The sequence below is a fragment of the Colletes gigas genome, unplaced genomic scaffold (assembly GCF_013123115.1).
Source record: "Colletes gigas isolate AHSC1104 unplaced genomic scaffold, ASM1312311v1 Colletes_gigas_Sc00006, whole genome shotgun sequence".
In the NCBI taxonomy this organism is placed as follows: Eukaryota; Metazoa; Arthropoda; class Insecta; order Hymenoptera; family Colletidae; genus Colletes; species Colletes gigas.
Window position 1 is genome coordinate 8,511,117 of NW_025106635.1, and position 24,700 is coordinate 8,535,816.

Below are 24,700 nucleotides of genomic sequence, written 5' to 3' on the forward strand. Positions count from 1 at the left end.
AGCGCGACGCGTGGAATTTCTGACTCTCTTAGACGAAGATATTTCACTCTTATAAACCCCTCGAATTGTCCAGGAAAACGATATTTCGTTTTTGGAGGATTGGAGTTAAAATTCGAGAGTCCTAGATTTATTTTCTTTAAATGTCACACGACTCGTCTGGTATGTTGGAAACTCGTTCGTTTAAAAACTATGTGGCTGCTTGATTGATACGTGTTGATGCATTATCATGCATAAATCACTCGTGCCTTTCAACGTCTAATGGAACGTCTTCCAATAATTCATGCGAATTCAATGAATTGACATAAGATGAACCTGTTAATTTCTCATCAAGGAAAATAGAATTGGTTATGTTATATACTTTGAATTCCTTGCATTTCTTGATTTTCTTCTAACAGCGAGTATTATGGAAATTAACCGTTCCATCTCTGACGAATCCAGCTTCGTTGGTAAATGAAATAAGTGGCGGAGCATGTTGATCGGCGATAGACATCAGCAGAAACCAACGAGAGTTAACTTCGTGAGGTAGATCATCTTCTTCGAGTGGCTGTATTTCTTGAACACGGTACGAATGAAGCTGATAATCTCAAAAAATTGTCCACACTGTCCTCTGTGTCCGACGTACTTCATTGCTGCTATTAACAGTCGTGATATTCGCTGGTTCGTTGGCTTTTAAGCGAACTTGTATTCGAGATGCATTCGTATAATACTTAAGATATTTTCTTAATTGACAAACATCCGCTGGGGAAATCGTCTACATACGAATGTCTTGCTTCGACTAAATTACATCCAACCAGTTCATACGTTGAACGAGTAATTACAATTTTCTACTTTATTTACTTATTTACAATCGTTTTAAACGTAACAAATTCCAGAAATTCCAAGTGCTTGTAGCAAGAGAATGATGGAGATTGACTCGTAGAACAAGATTAAGAGACTTCAAGATGAATTTTATACACACAGTTTTGTTGTAATTAGTTACAGAACTGTTTTTATTCTAAATATTTCTTTGTTGAAAGAAATTCTTTGTTTGAAAAATTTTTTTCTAAATTAATCTTAACCCTTCAAATTTGTTTTGACCGTGGACTAAAAGCTACACCTGTCCGGTTAAGAAAAATATTTCAGCTAACAGATATCGTGTATCACCTGTGACTTCAGCGCCATGTTCAACGTGACATAATTATTCGACGTATACAGTGTCACTGTCTTCAGTGGAGTTTCAAAGTCACCTAAATGAAAGTATACGTTCCCATTCGAAGAAATGAAAACGACCTCCAAATGTATAAATATTCACGTTAGAAATGTATAATTCCTTAATGTTTATTTCGTTTTAAATTGGGATCGAAACAGTGTCTAACAAAACGCCTGAAATTTCGCAAACGAAATGTTCCATTGTTTTGAAATTCTTATTTCCAAAGTACATCGATTATCAACTTTGTAGAATCTTTGATAGCTCCGCTAATTATTAAAGATTATCGTGGTCTTACGAAACACAATGATGCACAGTTTATTACTTTCTTCAAATTTAAACCGGTGCTCAACAATGCTGATCGTATCGCGGTCTGCATCCTTGTAATGCATCGTTCGGGAACAAGGAAACGGAGCTGCATTCAGCTGGGTGCAACGCATAATGCTGAACGCGTTCGCTAAAAACCACACACGTGCGCGAGCAACGAGCATGACGCCGCATAGTCGTCTGAAATCACGAAAATGTGACAAAAACTACAAGATCTAGAATTCTGTAATTAATTTCTGCACGATTATTTTAAACCTCTAATCATACGTAAGTTGAATTCTATTTATTGTCCACTTTTTTTCAGTGAAATCTTTCTGAAATGAAGAAATATAGCCAGTATGATCACTAAGAATCTCAAGATGAGGATTACTAGTAAATAATAATAACAAAAATAATACCAAATACATTTCTGAAAATAAACTGCAAATTTACAGTCACAAATGCCGAGAAATTCAATTATTATACTCTATGCTGGAATGCAGAACAATAAAACTGAACTTCGAGTAGAATTAAACCCGGAAATCCACTGAGGATTAACACTTGTATCGAATCGATGAACGTTCGTGCAAATTTTCGTCATGGTTGGTGCCTGGTAGTTAATAGTGTTCCCTCGTCAAAGTCAAGCGAGCATGTTCGCGCCCAGGTCGGTTTCATCTTGCGGTTTTTCTCACAGACCAGGAATCCAGACGCTCGTAACTAGCGTCGGTTATAAAAGAGCAAAGTTCGACCGCCGACGGGCTACCCTACAGCCACGTTTTTTTTTCCGTTCCTTTGCCAGTCTGGAGAACGAATGGAGACGGAAAAAGGCAGCTCCGTGGATCGTGAAAAAGGACGAAGTCATTGCGGAACGCTGGAAAGTGAGAGGGAAAGGACGTCGCTGAAAGGACAGAAACGAGATTATTCGCAACTTCTTCCTTCATGCTACTTTGTTTTCACAGGACGCTTTTACAGATTATTACTTTTGGAGCAACATTCTGGATTTGGCTAAAACTTTTTATACATGTTTAAGAAGATTCGATAAAATATTTGGAGAATAATTCTAATTTTTCTTTGAATCTTCAAATTCACAAGACGCTTAAGGGGTTGACGATCAAGTTTTGAGTTGAAGATAATTTCAGAGGGGATTACTCAATTCTAATTTTTGGAGCAACATTCTGGATTTGGTTTAGAATTTTCATACGCGTCTTTAACGATGTTTGAAAACACCGTGGAGGATTAAAGAAGATGTTCGAAGAATAATTCTAATTTCTCTCGATCAAGTGGTTCGATCACCGAAGTGACGCTCACTTTTTATGAAACGCCCTGTAGAAGCTGTCTGGAAAAATGTACTTGAAGAGAGTGAAAGGTTGACAACTGACATTGGAGGATTAAAAAGTGATGTCCATCGCGAGCAGTTCGGTTTGGCAAGTGTTCGCGGTGCACCGAGGGTACAGCGAGCGGCGAATGGAAGGATCCGTGACTCGAGGAAAGGTCGTACAAAACAGGATGGCGGAAAAGAGGACATCGAAGGAGGAAGGAGAGGAAGAGAACGAAGTGGCCAGAGAAGGACGTTGCTGGAAAGACGAGAAGGGGACGTGTACAGTTACCAAAGGCCGAGGCGAACAGCTCCACCTCCGACGATAAAGTATCGGCCGACTCTCAAAAGTCGGACAGAGATTGTTTTCCCCTTTAGCGGGACGATTCCGATTGCATCCGCCTGGCGATCCATGGCGCGGATTTTCAACGGAAAAATGACACTTGGCTGCACCGTGCACGCGTTCCTCGGTAAAATGAATATTCCTTCATCGAGGCATCTTTATTCCAGATTGTTATCACCAGCAGACGCGCGGAATAATCGTTCTTATGCGAACGTCGAGCGTTTGCGTCGAAGGTCAAGACATTCTCAGAGGCATACCTATCCGGCAGCACCTACTGTGCATTGCTAAATGTCAGTTGATAACTGTTTGTAAACTCTAAATAAAATATAAAGTACAGTGTACGGGGTATGCACGACATTGCTATCCATTTATTTGAAAACTACTCTAATTGAATAAAAATGAAAGGGAGAAAAGTTTTACAGTTTCTTATGATCGATGGGATAGTGTATGCCAATTTGATGCCAATGACTAAATACTAAATATATGAATTATTATATTGCAATATCTCATTATTTGCTTTATTTACTTAATACAGCAAGAGGTAAATTAAAATTTCCAAATTCTAAAGTAAAAACAAAATAATGCAAATCGAGATAATCTGAGTATCGTCGAGGTATTCCAGTTAATTCCAAAAAGTTTAGTTAGAAAAATATTTACTCTATTAATGTCGAAAAAAAAGTTTGGAACAAAATGTATATCAACTAGAAAATATACTTTTTTGCCGCGACAATTACGATGCTCTTTCCATCCATTACGGTATTCATAAGAGAATTACGTCCTGGTCGTGATAGTACCCTTTGGTACTATAATTATAGATATTCCGTACTGATCCGCTTAACAGTTCTTAATGACAATCCCAGAATGCTTAGTTCTCTCGCCGTAACAGGCACAAGAAGATGTTTTCCTCTTTCTACGCACGCATCATCGTTACCTCATCTTTATCCCCGTGTCTGTCGTAACACTGTGGTGTCAGGTGTAACACAATGACAGCCAACGTAAGTGATCGCATCTGCGCCTTCATAGACGCCACCATTGTCACGAAGTAAAAGGAAGAAAGCCGTGGGATAAAGAGTCTCTTGCAGAAAGATCATCGCGTCTTCTCTCTTTCTTTCGCTCGGCGTGGTTTATCTCGAAGCTTGTTACGAGTCTGGGAAAACTCCCGTGAACTATACGAAACATGGGTGTTGCCAGTTAGTTAACCCACTTCTCACGACGCACGCCTTTTGCAGGTAACACCTTTTAAGGCGATCGAGTCTATTATCACCGAGCCTGCTGAGCATTCTTTTAAGTCTGCGACACACCGTGCAATTTTTCTGTTAAATAATATAACGCTAAAATGACCAGTAATGTGGCGGTAACAATTTGGTTGTTACGATGCAGAGTTAGGCAAATTTTTAGACCAAAGAAAAATTTGTTTATTTCACAATTTTTTGGCTATTCCAAGAAAATGATTTATGACTTTCTGGTACTGTTTCGAAAGCAAGTGCATTCCTCCACAATTCCATGCTGAATACAAAAAACTTCATACATTTACGTTGAATGACATCGTCATTGCTGAATCATTTCCTGTTCAAAAAGTGCACCAATGCTCGGAAATGGTGATATTCGAACGAAGCAAGGTTTAAATAAAATTTTGTTTGACTTATTAAGTCGTAAATTCGAAATGGAGCGACAAATTTTGCTTTCTATTTTACGTTGAATATTTTCCAAGCATCAGTAACCGAACATATTTTCCAACTATGCAAGAGCCATTCCAGGGAAACGAAATCGATGGAGGAACGTACATAAATTAATCGAGTAAAGAGAACGATCCGTGTCACGAGGTCTGCGCGGCCAACTGCAGAAGTATTATTTATTGACGTGCCCGATAAATTACCCAATTAGGGCGCATCGTTACCGAAGCCTTTCTCGAACCCTTTTCCACGTTCGACAATTTCGTTCTCCGCGTGCCTGCACGCCCCTTTTCTTTTTTTATTTGATTTTCGATTCTCCACGCTCCGGGTAGCAAATCTTTCGTGTAATTCCCAATATTTCCGCGGGCAGATCGAACATGTGTCTGAAACGGCGTCGATTTCACGGCGTCCTTTTATCGACGAAATGGCACGAATTTTCAAAGTGTGAAAAGGGTTGGCCGCTGTAGGGCCCTTTCACGAAAGAGGGTAGACAGCCACTTTTGGGGGTTGACGCAGGTTTAGAAAACGAGCTTCGATCGTAGACGTTCTTTTCGACAGATTCTCAGGTAAACAAATATATTCTGTAACGATCTTAATATTCGTACGAAGTGTATTCATTTACCTAAGAATTAAGACACCGAAAGTATAAGACTGTTGGTCGTGTCAAGAAAATTTTGATTTAATCTGATTAAAATGGTATTGGTTATAAAAATGTAGAGAAACGAAAGCCTAGCGCTAAATCGCGTTATTAAAAGTATTAGAACACCTGTCATAATAACGTAATTAGACAGAGAAAGTAGGCTTATGCAAACACAACCAGAAAGCATGTTATTGTTTCAAGTAGAAGTTTTAACACGCTTTTTAATTACAGCTATGTTTGCAATATTTTCACGGTTTGTTAACAGGAAACCTTTCTTGCTTCAAAAAAAGTCATGCGAATGTAAAAACATGATCTGAAATGTAAAGCGTGAACGCTTTTACACTATCGATATTTATCTTCGATATTTAAGTGGAAAAGTAACATTCTAAGATCAAGGAGCTAAAAATAATAATGTCGAGTCATTTTCTATACCGCAGGAAACATTACGTCTATCAAGTTCTGACTTTCGCGCGATCAGTTTGTCGTAAAATATCTTTTAACCGTAACTTTCACGGCGATAAAGATTTAGCTAGAATCGTTAAACAGAATTTTTTGTAATAATTTCAGCGAAACTGTAATAGTTTGAACTTCGTCAGAAATATCAAGATCACTGTCGTCTTCTTTATGACTCGAATAAAATTTTGTGCATAAAATTCAATTTATATTGAAATTTGTTAAGCATCTCTGTTTTTGAATGATAATAAAAAACTATGAGTATTATATTTTGCATATGTTATAGTGTGATAAAATTTTACGTTGCAAAAACAATTTAATTTATATTTAAATTTTGAAGCAACGAGTCATTTAACCTGTTACTTGTTTAGTAATTTTATTTCTTTGCCAAGATATAAATAATGATTACAGCGTTGCTAGTGCCAATGTGTTATAAGTGTATAGTATACTAAAAATATATAATGCTTTAACAAAACTGTTAATAATCATATTACTGGAATAAATTAATTCGATGACTAGGTTGAAGTTGAAAATAGGTGCACTTATCCTACATAAAGAATTTTTTAAATTAAAATTCTATCAATTATTGGGAACGTGTAAGTGTATGGTCTTAACGTTTACAAGACGTAAACATATTTCAGAGGATACAAAATTGCAATATTTCTAGATGATGAAACATTCTCGTTTACCGGTGCATATTCGCGAACGATATCGATGAGCACCTTGGATGCAAATGTGACCCGTAAAGAGTGGCATTATGCACGGCTCTCGTATAGTGTCAGTTCAATAGAGTCGATCGAATCGTATCAAACCGTATCATGCAAATCACGTAGCATCAATTCCATTGATGGCACGCGATCGAGTTTAATCGACCTAGGACAGCCTATTTTATCTTTGAAGAGGTGAGCCTCGACGGGAAGAACTCAAACGTAACCGATCGTAAATTCACGAACAGTAGAAAACTGAAGGTGCCAGACAGATATCAACAAGAAATTTCAAATTGATTTAGTAAATAATAACACGTATGAAAATTTTAAAAAAGCCTAAAACTGTGGCAAGTTCTTCCCGCTGGTAAAAATTTCTTCTTTCGAGAAGTGTCCTCTTTGTGTAATATAATTCTTTGCTTCGAACCTAATTTTGGTGTATTCATCTGACGATAGTAGTAAGTTGCACGAGAAATTCGTGTCAGGTATTTCAGTTTGCACAGAAAGCGCAAACAATAATAAATAAGAGGAAATGACTGACTATGAGACGTTGAGGAAATTATCAGTCGGAAACGTTGCAATTATATAAATATTATGGTCCAGCAGTTTCATAATTTTCACTCATTAAATGTATCATTATCCGTCTTCCGTTTACTGTACGGGTGAAATTTGAGGCAAAAACCAGTAGCTGACGTCCAATGCAATTACTGCGCTCGCGTGTTCTAAACTACTATCGTACATCAGTAATGGTATAATACGAATAACAGGAACCATTATCGCGCATCGGAGAAGAGGTTAAGAACACTTCCAGCTTGTTTGAGGATTGACGAAAGAAACAAGTTCCTCTAAAAATTTACTGTCGTTGTACACGAAGCGTCTTACTCATTTTCTTTTCATCGACCCTTTACAATTTTTCAATTTGCAAGGAAACGATTCCCAGCAGTTATTAATTATAATCTATTACATCGTCCAAGGGCAGTAACGATTAATTGAATGTACCAGTTCCTGCGGTATCGAGGCAACTGTAGGAATGGTTTATCAACTGAAACTAGTTTGACAACTTTGTAAATATTGCTTGCAGGAAAATGTGTGTTGAATATTCTACTTAACAGTATAAAGTAATATGTTCTTAATCTTCAATATCAAATACTGTTACTGTTGATTTAAATGTAAAAAAATATTTGTGAACAATATGACGACCAATTAAATTTCGAGGTTTAAGAAGATATGAATACTTTTTGTTACTTTTTAGTGCAAATGACCAGTTGCATAAATCAGTGCATCCAAATGTGATAGAGAAATAATACATGATAGTCTATATTGATAACCTTGCACCAGACAACGAAATCTAATATTTTTAAAATTTTATATCGTATTGCTATTTGTACCGAATAAACGAAAGTTTCGCTGCGACATGGTATATCAAAGCTGGCCATAAATCACAGTGAACGGTCGCTGGTCGGAAGTGAACGGTGGTTTCCGCATCGGGGGCAAGACCTGTTTGTTTTCAACGAACAAATTATTGACAGTACACTTAGGATGCGCGAATATACTATCGATAACAAATCGTTATGCAAACAAGTTACACGTGGCCACGATATTGTTCATTCCCTTCTCAAGTCGATCTTGCGTGTTTCTCTGCAAATCGCGCGGGAAAATGGTCATTCAGGAAGACGCGATCGAATCGACGAATTGTCGAAATACCTGTCTGTTCATTCGGTCGACTTTCTTGATTAATCGGCCGCGACTGTGATTGATAGGTGTTAATACTTGTCGAAACCATCGATTACCGCTTGTCCTATCGCGCTACCGATGATCCCTGTGCAAACTGATATTTCGTGGGAGCCAGGAAAATGCGTACACTCGAGTGCAATTGCCTAGTTCCCGAGGACTCGGTCTGGGATTAGCTCTTCCGGTGCATACGATTGAGCAGAAGCAAATTGCGACGCATCAAACTCATGAAACAAATATGTCATCCCCTGATGGAACTAACAAAATTCACAAAGGTACTTATGAAACGACGGAAACGAAGAAAAAAGTAACGATGATTTTTTTAAACGTTTGAACATTATTTTTCAGGTCCTCTTCGCGTAAAACTTGATGTCGAAATATAAATAATATCGTATTTAATTAGAAGTTAATTATTAAAATTATTGCGGATCAAATAAGTTAGTATGAAACCATATTTACTAAGGTTTGATGAAGACTAATATTCCTCATCTGTTAATTAATTTCCATAATAATGCAATATTTCAAAATGTGAAATGAATTAAAAATTTTCTGATTTCTTTCAAATCTCGTTAACTACCTTTGATCAATATGCTGATATTAAATATTGGTATCTTAGTATAGAAATGTAATTCCATGAAACTGTGTTCTTAATATTTATATGAACAATTATCTGTGAAAGTAGATTATTGGTGAAATGTTTTGTACATTAAAACATTTGTTTTTCTTTAAACGATGTCTTAGTTTTATTAAATATATGCGTGTAATATCGAACTAGGATAGAAAGCAGAAAGAATTATCAGTCATTGATTAATCGTAGGAATTACCCCTCGGTAGAAAATTTTCCTATTCAAGCCGATCTACCTGCTCGTTTCTATAGCGATGTCCCGAGCATTATCAGCTGATTAGCGAGTGCGACATATGGCCGTGGTTGGTTTTATTAGATTATCGTCCATTTATTTTCAACCACGTATTCCGGGGCAGTGTCGAACGACGATCTCAGGCTGAATATTTTAACCTGATAGCAGTGACTGGGAGAACACAACCAACGTACATTTTTGTGGGCAGTGACTAAGGTAAAATCGAGAAATGAATTTCATATTTTATAACTTGTCTAATAATACGTCGTTTGTATATCATTTCTTAAGACGCAAAGAATATCAAAAAAATAGAGACTATTGAAACTTATTTTGAAAGGGGAGAGACTTTCAAAAAAGAGGATATCTTTATTCTTCTTTGAATAATTTTGATTAATTGAAAGTGTGTAAATATTAGTATATAAAATACTAATGTGAATGTTAGGATTATCGTACATCGTACGCATAGCAAGAGCACCTTGGCAATGATCTCCCTCTGTACACCGCAGTACACATGGCAAGCGCTCGATCACGAACGAAACAAGTACACTGCTTCCGAGAGTACAATATTACGAGGCTGTAAATTCACAAAAGATTTCGATATCACGCCGCAGAACTCTGTATTAATTTTTCCATGAAACCCGTAAAGAGGTGTAATCGCCCTAGAAACCTCTAATCTCCTAAACTAGACGACTAAGTACATCACCCGTGGCACGCATCTAACGCATACAGAGGAAGTGGTGGGGTGAACGTTAGGTGCCCCTCCGTCGTGATTATGGGGTGAACTCTTGGTACGGTGCCCCATAGAAGGCGGTCCGCCCTTATGGAGGGGGCAAAATACCCCCGGGACAGTATATATGCTCTAAGAGCCCCATGCCACTTTCACAGTACAAAATTGTACCCCGCCTAGAACAGTCCTCGTTTCTTATTTCCTTTTTCTCCCGCTGCAAAACGGGTCGCTCGGCTATGCCGTGAAAAGATTTTCCGACGTTCGCGCAACAGTTTCGTAGAAATAGCTCTGTACGCGTCGAGTTTGTGCCAAGTGATCGATCTGGATAAATTCAACAAGGATTGTTCCCTTCGATCGATTCATCAGGTAAGCGATAATAATTTTGAATTCGAAAGTGTTATCGCGCGAGACTTTAATTCGAAAAAATTGTCATCTATAGAAGCTACGAACAGTAATGTAAAGTATTTAGGCAACGCTTTTGAAAGTTAATTAAGTACCTGAAAATTCGGAAATAATAAATTGGAGGAAACATGGATTTGCTTTTCAGGAAGCACAAGCTATGTCCTCGGAGTATTCATTCTGCAGCGAAGGAGGTTTCGACGAACTTTCAAGCTCCTCCGACTCTGGCTTCGACGTGAGCTTCGAATCACCCAAACACGAAATACAAGCAGACACTCTGTTTCCGCCGGCGAAGGAAGAGAAACGCAAGAAGACCAGAAGTACTCGGTGCAAGAGTCCTACGCAGGTAAGCATTACTTCCTCGAATCGTAACAAAATCACCCAACGATCTATTTGTCTACATCCAAAAGGGCGATGAAAATATCTGAAGAATCTGTTTATTTCATCCCTGTTAAATTTTTCACAGAATTATAAAATACACTATTTTTCAGTGCGCTTTTTAATCACATTTTAAAACAGATCAATTCCTTTTCAATTTTTTATTTGCTTTTACATACTGATAAGGAATCCTTCCACATATTTACCACATTTATGTACATATGTACACTCTCGTCCACAAGTCATCAGACACTTAACAAACGCAGAATAAAAATGAATTAACACTGTGAAGATGTGAATTATAAAATGAAACTAATACTTATTTATCCATAATATTATAAAAGAAATATAATTTATATTGTATGTCATGGATTTTGCTAAAATATTTGTATGAGTCTGTTTAGTTTGAAAACGATCGTTCACATGAATGGCAGAATTCCAGAAACAATTGTCTTTTAGTTTTCATTAACAAAGTTCCAACTTTTCTGTATCATTTTTCACGAGTCCTTCGATTTTAAACGCGTTTACTTATTCATTTTAAAATGACTAAATGTAAGAAAGCGAGATAATAAAGTCACTTTGGAAAATTGTATACCTTACTTTGCATTTTCCAAGACAAACGGGCAAAATGTCCGATGAGTTATGGACGGTTGAGTACTTCGTACTTCTTCGATTTCGTTCAGTTTCCTCCGGTCCTGAGACGCCCAGAAAAGAACGTGAAAGACACGAGATAAAAAGGGACGATCGAGGTGATCGCGTGGTAACTATTGATTCGTTCGCAGGTGCTCAAGCTGAAAAGGAACCGGCGTATAAAGGCAAACGATCGCGAGAGGCACAGGATGCACACATTGAACGACGCCCTGGAGCGGCTCCGGATGGCGTTGCCGACCTTCCCGGAAGACACCAAGCTGACGAAAATCGAGACGCTCCGGTTCGCCCACAACTACATTTGGGCGCTCTCGCAGACGCTGGGCAACGCGGAAACCGGCGAGATCACCGTGAACGTCGGAAACGTGACGGTCAGCATCGGCGAGAACGGAAACATGATCACATCCTCGACGGGAAGCTGCGCGGTGGCGGCTCAGAAACGGTTGGGCCCGTCGCACGCTGGTTTCCCCTATCCTCAGGAGAGATTCGTCCCCGAGTGGCAGGAATACGACTGTTACAGCGACCAGAGCGTCAGCCCACCGATGCAGTATCAACCGTGCTACGATCAGAGGATGTACCATACGCAGCATCAACTGCAAACGCCTCATCACATGGGACACAACAGCATGTACCAGTGTCTTTAGAACATTTTTGTGACTGTTGAACGGTATTCGGTACAAAGGCAGAGGAATTTTCAAGGTGTTCCGTCGCCCAGTTTATCGATTCGTGGATAAATTGAAGGATCACGGACTTCTCAAAGTAGGAATTCTTTTTAAGCTTCGAAATAATGAAATCAGGGGAGAAGAATGGAAATAGTCTAGAAACACGAGTCATTGCCATGTTCGATGTTTACGATGGATTTGGAAATATTTTGGAGCTTTAAAATTATGAAACTATTCTCGAAACGCGTTGCACGAGCCATTGCCAGTATTTTAACACTGTATAGGATTGTGGTTGTAGGAACTGCTCAAATATGCCAGTGAAACCAGTGCAAAATAGTGACAGATTATCAATCTATAGACGAATTATTATAAGGGACCCGAAGTAGAAGACTTATTCAAATTTCTGAGTGCAAATCCCTTCGTAAAAGATAGAATTATTAATAACAATGTATCTTCACCTGCGTACAAAAAGAACTAGCCTTTGATAATTTTTAATTACTCCCGCTACGTGAAACTTTTTAACCGTGTCATATTTTCTACAGTATTTATATATCAGGGACTGTAAACCAAAGAATTTACTTATGTTTAGTAAACACAATGTGTTGCACCGCGTACCTTTAAAGTAGCACACGAAAAGTGTAATCCCCTATTGCATGAATTTTATTTTACCTTTGGAAAAGGAAATTATTACTTCATTATTTATATATGCACGAATTAATTCATTTTCGAGCTAAATAATAAGTGATCTGCAGAGCTATTAGATGCCCCAATGATGAGGTTGGTTTCTTGTATTTTCTGTCAAATATATGCAATAGAGGATTAAAAATAATGTTTGATAGATTTCTCCATCAGACAATTGTAAAGTGGAACTATCAAAGGGGCTGCGTGTCAAACAAATCTATTACAAAAGCAAAAATATTTCACTAGATCACAATGTTGAACGTTCATCTGTTGACATATCGTAGCAGTTAATTATAAGAGAAATCCCAATCTAATTTTGGCACTTACCCTTTGATACTTCTATTCAGTAATTAGCTTGCAACTTAGTGGTCTGACGAATCTTTCGATTGTACATCAACTATGTTATAATTTGCAAGCAACACGATTCCCCTGCTGCGTGTAAATTATATTTTGATCGAAACGACCAGTACGACGATTCGTGAAATCGTAGATCGTTCGATTGCAGCGTGATTGTAAAAAGAGTAGGCCATTGCGAAAAAATGATCGTTATTTACTTTGTAAGAGAGCATTCTATTTGCAACGAATTTCTAGGATTAAGATTTAGCCGTAGATCGATCGTAGCAAGATTTTTAGTTTCGATATTCTGATTGCGAAGGAATCGATATAAGATTCTCGTATGTTTCACCAAACACGTACTAAATCGCGTTCCTTTATTTTCTAGTCATCGATGTTCTTAGGTTGATCTCGAACGCATGATCTCACCCTTCGTTTCTAGGTTTAGGTTAATTTAAGCGTACATCTCCGTCAGTGCTCTTATCTGACTGTAAAGTCATCGATTCAGGGAATATATATTGTACAGAATTTATATCTTATCAATAAATCATATTTTACCTAGCCCACTGTGCTTTATCACTTTCACCTCGAAAACTCTGTTCGTTGCCATATTGATCAAGTTCAGTATTTGAAAATATTAGTTTCGGATGAAATATTTAAGATGCCTCAGGCACTTCGTTTGTACTAACACTCAGCAAAACTACTATCTTGTCTGAGTAACGCGAAAACTTTTGAAAGTTAAAGTAACGAAATAAACAATTCCAAATTCTTGACAATGAATGTGTTAAAGAATTCTATGCGGATTTTCCTCTCGTTCTGCAAATAGATACGGTTTGAATTTTAAAGTTCGAATCAGAAACAAAACCACGACGTCTAAACAGTATTTGCAATAAAATGCATAAAGAAAAACATGTGCAGAAAAATAGGGAAAGAATGTAGAATAATTTGATGTCTCTCGAATAAGACCAGCAATTGCCAGAATGTTAAGAAATAAATAAAATTATTATAACTAAAAAATCTACGTATTCTACACACGCCAGCAGTAGAAGCATTAAAAGTGCGTGCTATAATTGTTAAAACACTGCCAATCAGTCGCGTCTTCCTCTATGAAATATTATGGCGTATAAGCGATGATAGATAAACCACGTTTCCGTTCAGTAATAAAGCTATCGTTCGAAAGAGAGCGAATAGATACGCAAACACAAAAGCTACGTTTAAACCAGTTATCGTCTTACAAACGAGCGTGCTCGGACCACTTTGCAGGAATGAAGTCCTGTTCAAGAATGAATGCACACGTGCCAGGTCACGTGTCCTTTGTGGAAATCACTGCGGGGCAGATGTATCACAAGTTGCGCCTGAAATTACACCTACCCGCCTAATCCGACGGATTACACCAGGAACATGACTTTAGAATGGTCAAAATTAGTTACGATCGAAAAAATCAACCTTGCAACCTGCGATATTCTTCCCTCGAACTCGAAGTAACGCGTCATTTTCACCTATTTCGATTCATGGCAAAATTATAAAACCGTTCATTCCAAGTATTTAACGTATATCTGTAACGAAGTGATCGCTGAATGGGAATAAAAATTTCGCAATTTTCGTGTACGAATAAATATTATTGGTAGAACAGGGTGAATGGCCAGAATGTCGAGACAGAAGTTTCGAGACCGCCGGGCAAATATTATTTTTCCATTCTGCGATCAACAGTTCAGATATTTTGATAGTTCCCGCCCCGTTCGCTCTCCGTTTGATCGAACGATCCATATTTATTTTCCTAACACTTGGCCACCGTGTTGCGAAAATGAAACACCCACTTGTTCTTGTTATGGAAATTGTTTTCTTGTGGAAGTGGTGCTTCTCGATGATCGATAGAATTTTCTGAATGTTCGATTTTTATTTCATCAAACGTAGGATCGATGGGTTTGTTTATAGGCTGGTAGGAAAGGTGAAACTTGTAATTTTCTAATAGTATATGCGTCTCTGTCGCGCACAGAATTAGGAAAACTATTTTTCTCGCGGCTACGCAGTTTACGACTTGATCAATAATTTCGTATACAAGGCCTATTTGCAAACAAGCTGCAAGCTGCGACGAATCCGTTAGCACGCTCGATCGTTTCCCCAAATCTCGCCAATAATGGTAATGCTTCAATGGAACCATTATGCCAGCGACATGGAACTGTGTGCATAGCACGACAGACGGCCAGGAGCCGTAAAGGTGTTGGATTTTGGGGGGATTCAATCAGTTTTTGCCGTGGCCTTTGCACCCCGTGACTGCTTCCAACTTTAGGGGTGCAATGCTGGAAAAATTAGACATCAGAGACAGGAGTGATTTATTTCTTGAAATTATGTTAATACAATGCAGATTCAAATGATCAAAATCGTCGAAGACGGACCATAAACGAAAATAGAATTTCAGCCTTTTGTGCACAGACAACAAGAACGCCAGGCAATGCAAAAGTGTATCTGAAAATTACTTTATCCAATGTTTATATTTTCTTTTAATTTATTGAGTTAACACAAAGGTACCAAGAAAATTAGTTTGTGTTCATTTAAGGGTTTGCAGAATATTTACTTCTCGAACAGTAAAAATTGTAGATGGCGACCATGGTTTCTCAACAGAAAGAATGAATTACTTTTTAAGCGTATCGACCAATGCCAAATCGTCGATACGTCTGAGCGTCCAAACTGACGTTGCAAACAATGCTCCCGACGGGTCGAGTTCGCCGTTCGGTTTAAACAAAGATTCGTCGAGAAATTTTTTACAGGCCATAAACATCGAGCCACCGCATTTCCAGTCGCAGTGATTTCGCTTTGATCGACCTTTCGTTGGGTCGTTTCCGTCGAGTGCACATATCGATCGCTCGTAGGGCCCTCATTGTACCGGGGCGCTGGTCTGTATGGTGACATACTGGTGGCTGACAGAGGTGCTCCCCCGTGGAGAGCACGGGTAGAAGCCGAGGGTACCGTAGACGAGTTCGAAAAGGGGAGACCAGTTTTCCTAATTCATGAAAATTCGTGAAATTACCTTGACCAATCGCTGAACACTTAATCGAAGATTAATGGCTGCCTCTACGACGCGAAACCCCTCTTAATGGAATAATTCATCGGAAAGATTGAGCCTCGAGTGTCAAATACATTGAAAAATCAAAGGTATTTTGCAAACTCTAAAGAAACTCTTCGATTTATCTTGTGAAAAGTTGCTTTGACCAATCTCTGATGACTCGAACGAAGATTGATGACTAAATGTCTTATTAATGTATTCGAAAATATTTCAAGCACTTGCTGAATTATAGTTTTGTTCCCAATAATGCCGCAGAGAGATCGAAACTTTTATTTCTTCCTAATACTGATGCAGCACCATTTGCAATTCGATTTTCAAGCATAATAAGACAATTTGGAACATACAAAGGTCCCTTTGCAATTTTGTACTGCAATCTTGTCAAATAATCGTCTTTTATCTTCCGTCCGCGGCTCAATTTGGTTCAAATTAAGTAGGGCTGAACAGCGCGTTTCAATGGAAAATTAAATCGAACAAAAGTAACGTCGATCGAGAAACGAAACCACCCTCGTGCGTGTTTACCCCAAAAGACTATCGGCGGATAGCGGAGGGTGTAAAAAGAAGATTCAGACAAACATCTTTCGGTATCGTATTTCGGCATCTGTTTAGACGGAGTGCGTAGGGTAGAGGGCTTTTCATTGCAAGTTGGCATTTGCAGGCCTTTGTGGTAAACCACGAACAATGCCGGTTAGGCTACTACGTCATGGAACACACCCCGCGAACACCACAGAATTCTCTGCGTTGCGACGCGGTGCCTCGCTAAAATATGGAAAGCCTTATTTGAGCTTCGGATCGACGCCCCTTTCGAGAGTAAATTGAATTAATGACGACGAGACGAGAATGTTTATTGCTAAGCCGCCTGTAAAGATGCTGCTTGCGACATTATATTACAAAATGAATGATGATTCTATAAAAAAAAAATAATTCGAAAGATGAAAACGTTCTTCAACTTACGATTCTATTTTCCTTGATAGAATTCAATTATTTATTTCCACTGGATTAAAGAGACTTGTAACGCTAGTTTTTGCTAGAAAATATGTGTCCCTAACAATAGACATATTTGAAAGACTGAAAATATTAGAAATACCTCAAAGTTTTACATTATGAGTAAGTTAATAAATCGTGATGCTAAATTTGAATTGCACACAAAACTTTGTTTTAAAAACACATGCGTCTACAAGTGACTCGTTTTATTATCCAACAAACCAAGATTCTACGTTGCAAGGACGGACATTTCGCCCGAATTGAACAGTTAATTCCCCGTTGGATAGTAGAGTCGTTTCAATAAATGGTAAAGAAGAGGAATACGGAGCAATAAAGCGTTAATAAAGCTGGAAATAACAATTTTGCGACATTCAAAGTCGTTAACAAGAATCTGACAACAACTGCCAGGAATCTACACGCTATGGTTTGACTCTCGCGATGGAAATATAGGGGACAGATGTCTACGGGGGGCAGGTGTACCCCAATGTACGCGTGCCAACCAACCCCCCACTGCGCTGCCATTCAAGACTATAATTTACTTGAAGAATGCCCGAGCCAGCCAGGCATTCATCCCGGAATGACGTGGATTACTGGTCCAGGGACCAACCAGTCCTCCAAAGTCGATCGGGCATCATCGAATCCTCGACGATCAACGATAACGCTAACTGTTCTTTGTTTGGCAGCGCATAGAATTTTATTTTTAACCCACGAAAAATTTATACAACGTAATTGAAACTATCTAGGTATGAAAATATTTCGTTGAAATTTTAATTTGTTCGTCATCGAAACCATCGCCTGAAAGCTTGTTGCATTTAATAAGTATTAAATATGCACAAAGACAGTGTTCACATGAACTTTAAACGATTGTTTATATTGCTTTATAATTTGTTATCTGTAGTGATCATTTATTCACTACCTAAAATATTAATATGTATTGTTTATACCTTCGTAGTTTCTTGTAGTTGACGCAAACAAATTAATTATCCGTTATATTTAATATAGTTTCCTATTGACGTAGTTCATTAATAACATCAATCGCCCTGACACTTAAGCCAGCTTTTAATCACATGTAAAACCGGGATTAAAACCTGGTCCAAAGGCTCGTTGGACAAATCATTGATTTAACGTCATTGTGAAGCATTCGTAGCAGCGTACGTTTTATTGGGCTTGTAGGGTGAGCTTAGGCAGGATTACACGCACGTTGAAAACACATTTCATCTCCAGATTTACATCCCTCAGTGTGTGTGTGTGTGTGTGTGTGTGTGTTTTACACGACGAATTCCAAATACATTCAAATAGAGTCTTGCCAAAAAAGTTCAACAAACAATTTAAAAAATTGTGTAAATTCATGAAGAAAGAATAAATAATTTTATAATTTTAATTCTTCTTTTACTTCAATCTTCTAATATGAAAAAAAACATTTTCTTAGAATGGTTTCCAGTGTAAAATCTTTTTCAAACTGAAAATTGACACTGAAATGGTACAGAGAAGCGAAATAATCGTTTCTAAAAAATTACCAACGTCGGGATCTATTAGTAAGAATGATCCATGCAACAGTAAACGTAACGGCAGTGGATATAAAGTTTCATTCTCCACGGTCGAGCTGGCTCGATTCATGAATTCGTCGAGTAAACGGTTTTCCCTAATTCTCCAAATCGTCCGCAAATAGTAACTCAATATCGCAATCGGAGCGCCCTTCAAATTTCTAAATCGCCGGCAAATAGTAACTTAATATGATGAATGGCGCTTCTTCAAGGAGGATCAATAGAAACGAAGCAGCCTAATTTCACGGAAGCGTTACCTTCGTGAATGCTCAGGTGATCGGCGTGGTCTTAGGTCAGCGGTCAGTCAAACGGGGCTGAGAACTTTTTAACGACCCCTCAGAATCTTCCAATTTCATATATAATAAAGTAGTAACGGTTTGTGAACAATTCTTTCACAGAATATCTCTTAAAGTAACAACTTCTCATAAACAAAATGTTACAAATCAAAATTCGATATCGTATTTTTAATATAACTATATTGTATGGCACTTTGTATCAATTGCAAAAAATATAAATTTTTAATGGTGCAACAAAATAGAAAATATTATCGAGTTATTGCTCTCGTAATTAAACAAATTTACAATTCCCTTCTCGATCTAGAAAAAGTGATAATAAGAGCACGATAAAATATATCAATTTTCATTACTGATTATAACTTTTGTACCATTCTTTATGCATTGCTACGAGGCACCAGCCTGAGTCCATTTAAACATATGCAATGTTATTCCTACACTTTACACGGTGCCGGTCCCATAAACAGTCAAGTGGTGCCGTAGCTCGTGCCCCATAGATTTCACCATCCTCCTGGCACCCCAAAAAATCTCTCTACCCCCGTCGTACCCCTCTCAGTCGGTCCTTGCCCCCTTACAGTCACTGGCTGGCAGCTCATTAAACACCCACAGCACCCCTTGGCCACCCCTCACCTTGATTTAACTATTGTTTAGCTCACGTGTGTGCGTCATCACCCACGAGGGGAACAATCTAAACGTGCGTGTGCGTCGCTTCGCCAATGTACGGGGTGTAGATGAATGGTCCGCCATTTTGCGAGCCCAATCTGTCGCCATCGTACTTCGATCGAATTTGCAAAAGCCAGAAGTTCGGCCTAACTCTTATTTTATCGTTGAATATTTTTAATCTATCTATAAAATGTTTCAGTATTCGCTACTGTATATGTATATCTTGATGGACATTTTAAAGCTTTTAAAAATTCTTTAAATTCTATAGCAAACAGTTTCCGAGTTTCTATACGAGTATTTAGCATTGTAGATGCGAAAATATAACTCTGTATTGTTGAATTAAAATCTTTTCATTCAATAGTTGCGGATTTCTCGATTATGACCGATTCTTGCTTGTTACACCCTGTACGTTTCCGTCATAGGTGGTACGACTACTAACGAAGGGACGTTCACCGACGTGTTCACCATCGTTGAAGAGATCCAACCAGCCATCTGTCCGTATTTTGGCGCTCGACGTACGAATCGCAGTGGTTCTTAGTTTGATACACTCCACGAGGGAGTTCATATCATCGTGTATCTTGGAAATAGTGATGGGAACTGACCCCTTCTGCACGGCATCCATTGTCGCGATAAATTGATTTATACAATAATTTCTGTTATATTAAGATTACAAAAACTTTAAACTTTCTGATAAAGATATTAGTAGCTCGATCGGTAGTAGATCGATCTATAGAATAAATTCATAATAATTTGAATAAAATACAGAAGGTTACTATTAAATTAGAATTTTACAGTAATGGTATATTTAATTTACAGAACTATTTGATTAAGAATACTGATTCTGTACTCAAAAATTTGGTAACGGTTACTGCAGTTAAAATTTTGTGAAGGATTCCGTTTTTCTGATTCACTCGAGTTTTCATTGTTGTAAAAATAGACTCGAACCCGCCACTAACCAAAAGAGGGTAAGAAAACGAGATTTTACTTGTATCAAAAGGATGTCCTCGAGCGATCCCTGAAGGGATGCGATAACGAGGCTGAGTGGTATCGAAGGATCGAGGGAATTCCTTGCATCGATTATCGTTTCCTATCCAAATTATTCAATCTGAGCTTGTTAAGCTCTCTTCTTACTTGCAATTTATTCCTTGCTATCATAATTTACAACTTCATTTAAATAATAATAGTAATTATTACATTGCCTTTATTATTACAATGTGGATAGAACTGTGTACTAACATTTTAATTTTCTGTTTGAGTAGATGTAAGAATTTGAATATCATACTCGTGGCTCCTCCACAATCAGAATAAACTATCTTAATAATACATTTTACTTAGTCTTACTTTAATCAGAAAAATGTCACAAACACGAAAATGAAATCCTCGCTGAAAAATGATCACAAATAAAAGTTTTACCACCGGTATTACTGCTTCACCGATTTCGTGAACGATTATGTTACAGTTTGTGTCCAATTTACGTGGAATTGTAACGCTTGAATAGGGATTAGTTTTTTTATTACGTCATTAGCGCCCTTTCCTGACTTCGGTTTATTATCCACCTAACTCGAGCCGCGAATATTGAGCACCACCGGAAATACAAAAGTGACGTGTCCCGCCATCGAGTACACCGGCTTCTGCTTTGATTGTGATCGTTTCGACCCCACCACACTTTCACCCCTTTTCCCTCTGACCACTCCGTTTCCGAGTACGACCTAGCGTTACATTACTTTTTCATAATAATCGCACCGAGCACGAGACGATAACTATTACCTCTCGCGCGTTACGGTCAGCCAAAACACGAGTTAAACGTCCAAGTGCAACTTGACTTTGATATTTACGAATTTAAATATAAAAGAAACTATTGTATTATTTTTATGAGAAAACTAGAAAATATTGTACATACTCTATCTTTTCGTATCGTAATGTAATCAAAAAACAATTCGTGTGTTTATTTCATTATGGTAAACAACGTGAAATATAAGTAAAAGCAAAATCTAACACTCTCTAACCAAAGCACAAGAATCTTAGTAATGCAAATGATTAGAGAATGTCGTCACCATCATGGATAATTGATGGACTTTTTAGTGAAGTAATACGAGATGGCGGCCCATTATTTCGCTCGACGACTAATACTTTATTTAATCATCTGGTTATGAGCTGCGGTTTCAATTTAGTTACGCTTCCAGTTCGCTGAAAATGTAATTAGGGTGTGCAGTGTTTACCTTCAACGAGCATCGAGTAATTACAGTGAACTTCTCGTTTACTTTAATCAACGATCAAATTATCTTTGATGTTGCTGAAAATAACCAAACAATTTATAAACTGTCTATCACAATTTAACTCATTCGGCAGGAAATTTTGATTTTCTGCGTAGATTTCAGTCTGCACGAAATGTGGCCACACAATCAGATGAGAAAATAATCGAAAGGTGCTCGATTTTATCGAACCCTTTTCTACTAACAGGGACGAAACAGGAGCCCCATAAATCTCGACCACAATTTCCTGTTTCCCTTGGGTTCCCATTGAAAAAAAAGCTCCGCTATCCGGATGCAAGCGGCGTTCGGTCTGAATGCGGAATCCGACGAAGAAATAATTCATTGAAACGGAATTAGGAAGTCCACCCTCGAGAATCTCACGCTCAGGGGCTCGTTTCGATTAAAAAGGAATCGACGCTTCGGTTCACGTAACATTTTCGCCGATCGCGGAAGATTTCGGGAAAAACCGAGTGAAAATCGGCTGAAGTGGCACACTTTTGAAGGGTCAAAAGCGCGAAAATCCTTCCCTCGCGGTTTCCCTCTGATCTCTGCCGCGAAGTGATGAATTTCAAAGGGACCGACAGGCATCCCTTACCGTGCCGCAAGGAACGACCGTGAAATGGGCGCACGCTTCACCAGGAATTCGGGGTGGCCGCCAAAACGGGGGTGGTCCAAAGAAATTTCGTAAAAGAGTATTAAACGACCATCGAAATCTCCGCGTAAGAAACTCGAGGCTCGTGTGAAGATCGCGATGGAAACGTGAAATTGCCGCTTGGAGCGTTGCATTTTGTTTTTCGATGAAATAAATATCACTTTTGGTTTGTAATTTGATGAAGAGACTGGTGGAAAAGTATGGAGAACGGATAAAAGAACACATTTATCCCCAGTAAACTGTGCATTAAAATTTAAAAGTCTAAGGTCTTAGAATTTCTATTGTATTATATTAAATAACAATTTATACTATTGTTATGTCCTGGTTAGGCAGGAAGTTTCTATTGCACTCGTAGTTTTATTGAAATTTAATACCAGCAGATGTTTAAGCTACTTAGGTTCTTTGGAGGATCGATGGAAAGAACTAACAAATTTCGTCGGTGCATTCTTCTTTTAAGTCTTCCAAAAAAAAACACTCATGGTGGCACGCGACGTTTTAGCTACGAACGAGATGGATCGTCGTTTCGTCGCTGTAATTCTTTCGTTTTTTTTTTTCCACGGAGGTGTTATCTGTGAGTAATCCATACTTGAATCAACAGCGATGTCGCGTGCAAAACGCGCACGTGGCGATGTGCATCGGGGATGCGTTTTAGGCTCACGTGACCGGCACGTGGCGATAGCTCGAAATGCTAAAGTGTGGGTAAGGCGATTGGCTGGAAAGGATCTAGGGCTTGGGCGTGATACGAGATTCCGATTACGATATTTTGCAGTCAGTTTAATTGGGATGATCAATGTAATTTATAAAATGCCAGTATAGACCTACTGAAACGTGACCTTAGGTCACTTGCCAAGCTTGAATAACTGTAGGGGCTGTAAGTAAATTTACTGCAATTAGAATACGAAGTCATAAACACGAGAAAATTATTCTCTTATCTCTCATTTCTATTCTTTTACAATTCATTTTTTTTTAAATAAAACTATGGATCTAGAATATTAGAAACTAAGTGATTTTACTTAATATTTAAATCGGGATTTCTATTAGCTTAACTACACTACCTCTTCGTGATTTAAAATCTCGATCGCCGATTATTCTGAGAAAAGTTAGATTGGAGGAATGGTTCCGGTGATCCACGATCTATTTGCGACTTCACGAAGGGAAAATTCGAGGGTGTCGGTCTCGTTAGGAGCCTAAATACCTTGAAATTACACGACCGGTGGTCCACAAAGGTGGCACGCACCCCCGAAGTCACGTTCTGCGATGCATTAAAATCGATTCGCCACGGCAGTCGCGAGTAGCCACGGTGTTTGATTTTCCCTCGTTCGCCCCTCCGCTCTCTTGGAAAATGGACGTGGCAGATCGGTAGAGTCGTAACGTATCGACAGGAAAGTCATTTCATGGATGGTTTTTGTTAGCACGCGGAAGTGAGCTTTTAAAAAATTAAACGACTGTCTTACTTATTAAGTTGTAATAGTTTCCGGACCAACGAAAAAATGGAGCCAGGTGTTGGAATTTTTTGCTCCCTTTTTCTTCCGTTTTCTAATCGACTGTGTCAGGTTCGACGACACAATAGACTAGTAGGAAGTACAGTTACGTATCAATTTCCGTAGCTTAGATCCGCGAGGCTGAACATGGAACAAGTCTCTTCTAAAGTTTCATCGTTTAATTTTTTATTAAGGAAGACACGTAGGTACGGGAAAAAGGAACGAAACAGTTATCTTCCTTGAGCTGTACGTTGACATCGTTTCAACGCACCATCGAATCGATCTTCCTTCCTCGTTTCGATGGCACACCACGAATTAGTAACCACCGTGTGTAATAATAGTCACGTGCCCGATTCAGCCGGCACGTGAGCAGGAAGACCGAAACGCGACTAAACGCCATCGCCACGTGTCTTTATCACTGGGTGGTTGGCTTTGAGAAATTGATAGCGGGAAACTTCACACCGACACGCACGTGGCTCGGCCACCAGCGTGTAAAAGTGGCTGTAATTGAGATATCATAGCCGGTTTCCCGTCGACAAGAGAATCCCAGCTAATTCGATCGCGTTAGCACAACAGTCGTATTAAGAAAATTTTATCCACTTAAATTGTATTCAATATCATGCATCCGGTACCAGTAATAGTAACATATTTAATTCAGGAATACTATTAAATTTACGATATTCTCAAATCATTTAATTTTATACTAGCAAATATTTTCTTGCAGTCAAACCACT

General features: G+C 38.5%; 1 protein-coding gene across 1 annotated transcript; it reads left to right on the top strand.

Annotated features, from left to right (window-relative positions):
- Positions 1–10,494: 10,494 nt before the first annotated feature.
- LOC122395812 (basic helix-loop-helix neural transcription factor TAP) lies at positions 10,495–12,004 on the top strand. Its single transcript, XM_043393689.1, has 2 exons — positions 10,495–10,680; positions 11,495–12,004. Exons 1-2 carry the CDS (start codon positions 10,495–10,497, stop codon positions 12,002–12,004), a joined length of 696 nt encoding a protein of 231 aa, XP_043249624.1.
- The last annotated feature ends 12,696 nt before the right edge of the window (positions 12,005–24,700 follow it).